The 3,101-nt window shown below is 51.6% G+C and overlaps 1 protein-coding gene across 1 annotated transcript; it reads right to left on the reverse strand.

Annotated features, from left to right (window-relative positions):
• Positions 1-2,247: 2,247 nt before the first annotated feature.
• Positions 2,248-2,575, reverse strand: Pmar_PMAR023363 (hypothetical protein; the record flags this gene model as incomplete). The annotated part of the gene is made up of 2 exons (XM_002783197.1): positions 2,248-2,389; positions 2,445-2,575. 2 exons carry the CDS (start codon positions 2,573-2,575, stop codon positions 2,248-2,250), a joined length of 273 nt encoding a protein of 90 aa, XP_002783243.1.
• Between the last annotated feature and the right edge of the window lie 526 nt (positions 2,576-3,101).

Raw genomic sequence — 3,101 nt, forward strand, 5'->3', positions numbered from 1 at the left:
CCTCTCCACCTCATCATCATCCGGCGAGGCGAACTACAATGACTCAGAGAGGGCCTCGAACAGACTGTTCTCTTCAGCAGCACCATAGTCTACGAATGAGTCAGCTGTAGCCGTCTTGACCTCCTCATCGGATGAGGAGGGATGAGGCTCATCCCTCTCCACCGCCTTTTCCACCCGATTTGAGCTCATCTCCAGACGAGGGTTTTCGTGCGATACTTCATGATGTTATTCGATCTCGTCCTCTCCTGGCAGAGCCCCTGCACTGTCCAACTCACGATCCTGCATTTCATCTCCCATCCCCGCCATCTCGCGAGTTCCCTCTTGCGTCGCTTCGACAAACGGCGGCTCAACCTCTAGCATCGATAGTTCTTCGTCGGTAGATCTCGTTGACGAATGTTCGGAATTCTCTCCGAGGGCCCGGACAGCTTCTGCGACCCCCGCGCCCTCCCAACTGTGCTCTCCACCCGAGTCAGATCTACTTGTTGGTGTACTCGCTTCGGAGATCTCGGGGTCACCGAGCGAAACGACTGACGGCGATGAATCGGACCCTTGTGAATGTGGTGACTGCGCCTAATCGAAATCCCTTCAGTCGAGATAGACTACAGTGCGTTTGCGTTTGATAGGCAAGTCATGAGAAATGACAGAACTCGGGACTCAATGAGCGAATGACAATTAAACTTGAACTTCGGGAGCTCCGGGGAAATCGATTGGTATACCTGTTATGATAGATCTCTCGACCGTTTCGTATCTATAGTGCGCAGAAGATTCTCGCGCACTTTTCAACGTCCGCGTTTGATAAGCAACCTTCCTCTACTTCATTACTATGGGCCGCGGCAAAATCCTAACCGATTCTGAACGTAATATAATCATTCAAGAGCTGGGCAGAGAGGTATCGCTGGTGGAAATCGCCAAAAAAATTGGCAGGGACGAACCATACCTCAGTGCTGCTCTGCTCCATGACCGTCGGCAATGCTGGTCGGCTGTCCACGTCCATCACTCCTAGGGTGAACTGACTTCGCGGCGATTCAAACGAAACCTCATCTCCGACTTCCTTACCCTCCGCAACATATCCCTGTACCGCTGCACACAGGATAAGAAACTGTTGCAATACAAAACTTCAATGAGCCACAGAATTCGACAACGGAAAGAGCGCCAAGAGTTCTCGTCGGTCTGGGTGCTGCTTCATCGCACTGTCTGGGCAGAGACCTCAGAGCCTAGACTACTGCTCCTACGCCGCTTCCTCATTGGTGCTTCTTCCACATCTTGTATTTCTCCCGTTCCGAGCGCATACAGAGCGCAAGTCTCCCGAAGATCGGCCTCTCTTGAGATTGCTAGCGCTGCGCTTGCTTCCGAAGTTACTACGGTCACGGTCGTGGCCACGAGGTACGATGCACTAGCTAGAGTAGCTCCGCTTATCGCAGTCGCTTCCGAGTTTCTTTGTCGCGAGCTCCTGGCTGTGCTCCTGGTCGCCCTTGTAGAGCAGCTTCTGTGATACCTTATGGATCTGCGGCGAAGGCCCTCGAGGAATGTAAACGGTCAGCCTCAAAAATGAGCTGAGAGTAATGACATTCCTGCCCGACTTGAATTGTCACAGCATCTCGTCAGTCCACAGAGAGCATCAAATTAGGAACTAGGAAGGGCATCGTCAACTACCCCCGGTTCTCGTTGCGAGAAGACCCTCCTTTCCTGGGTTCTCACGTCATTCATATGCAATTATGATGAGGTGGGCTCCGAGTAATTCGTATCGTCTCCCCCCTCCCTAACCTCGCCAATGTCTATCAAGTGCTACTTTCAAACCTCCCACCTCTCCATCGGCTCCGAGGCTTCGAGTCACCCATGGGCAACAGAGTCTACCTCATATTGTCCCCTACAGTTGATACCACAGTATAGTGCTCATCTGCTGAGACTCGATCGGGGATAGGTGGGGTATGATGATGACCATCCAGTCCTAGATGTGATTATCTAGCACGCCCAAAGGTAGCGGCACTTTCTTCACTCCTACCTCCGATGTCGAGCGTGAGAATACTAGCAGGGCCACTCTTGCACTATATAACGGCAAAAAGCCTCTGTAGACACCCAAACGAGACCGGTGGGGAATTTTCCAGCTAATCGCGGTCTAGAGGGGTCCTCGACAATGCTGCGTTATTGTTATGATAACAATGTTATTCGTACCGGTAGTTGAGATGCACTGCTGTACACAAGCCAGGCATGGGCACACGGAAACTGGAATCTTCTGCACATGCAGTATCAGAGCTTCTTACCAAAATTGACGATCTCTCTCTCCGCCTCCTCCCTTGCAGCCATAACCCCTTCAAACTCCTCACGGTTGAGTGTAAGGATCGGCTTATGCCTGTCACCCTGTGTCACCATAAGGACCGTTGATCGCTTCCTAATGCATACCTCTTAGTCAGCCCATAAACATGAGAAGTAACTCTGATACTCACCTCCCACACGTATGCCGTGAGTTGTAGACAAACAGTTTCCTATTCAATTCGGAGGGCAACTGCAGATCCCCGGCTCTATTTCCCGGTGGCCAATGCTCTTCGGGATCTGCCCAAGAAATTTCCGCGAGCATTATCAAGCTTCTAGGGTTATCACCTTCCCCTCGTAGCCTTTCAGTGTTCTCCAGAGGTTTTGCCTCCTTGAATATAAAGGTTCGCTTTTTCTCGAAACAAAACGATCGCCGAACCGACATCGCCCAGTACGTAGGCGTACAAACTTTGGGAAAGAGGGCACCCCTGACACGCCGTAACAGTAAGGCCATAGAGTGAAAGGAAACCTAAGGACCCCAGAGGGCGGGTGCCCGGCACCATCCCCACAACTGAACAATACTATCCACGATTCGTGGATAGGAAAGAAGTGAAATAAGCTACAGCCAGCCAGGTATGCATGGTACATGCTTTCACCCACACCATCACCGTCGAAGTAGCCTGCTCATAGCGACATCTAAAGAATCTTGTATGAGGGCACACTCCTCTATCCTAGGAGACTGCCGCCAAGGCTCTACGTCTGGTCCGAGCCCTATTCCGTCACTTTGAACGCTGCTTCCTATTGAAGATCTCCTAAGAGCCGGTTCTTGTGGTCCAGCGTGACCCCTACAA

Source organism: Perkinsus marinus, assembly GCF_000006405.1.
Source record: "Perkinsus marinus ATCC 50983 genomic scaffold scf_1104296937140, whole genome shotgun sequence".
NCBI classification, from domain to species: Eukaryota; Perkinsozoa; order Perkinsida; family Perkinsidae; genus Perkinsus; species Perkinsus marinus.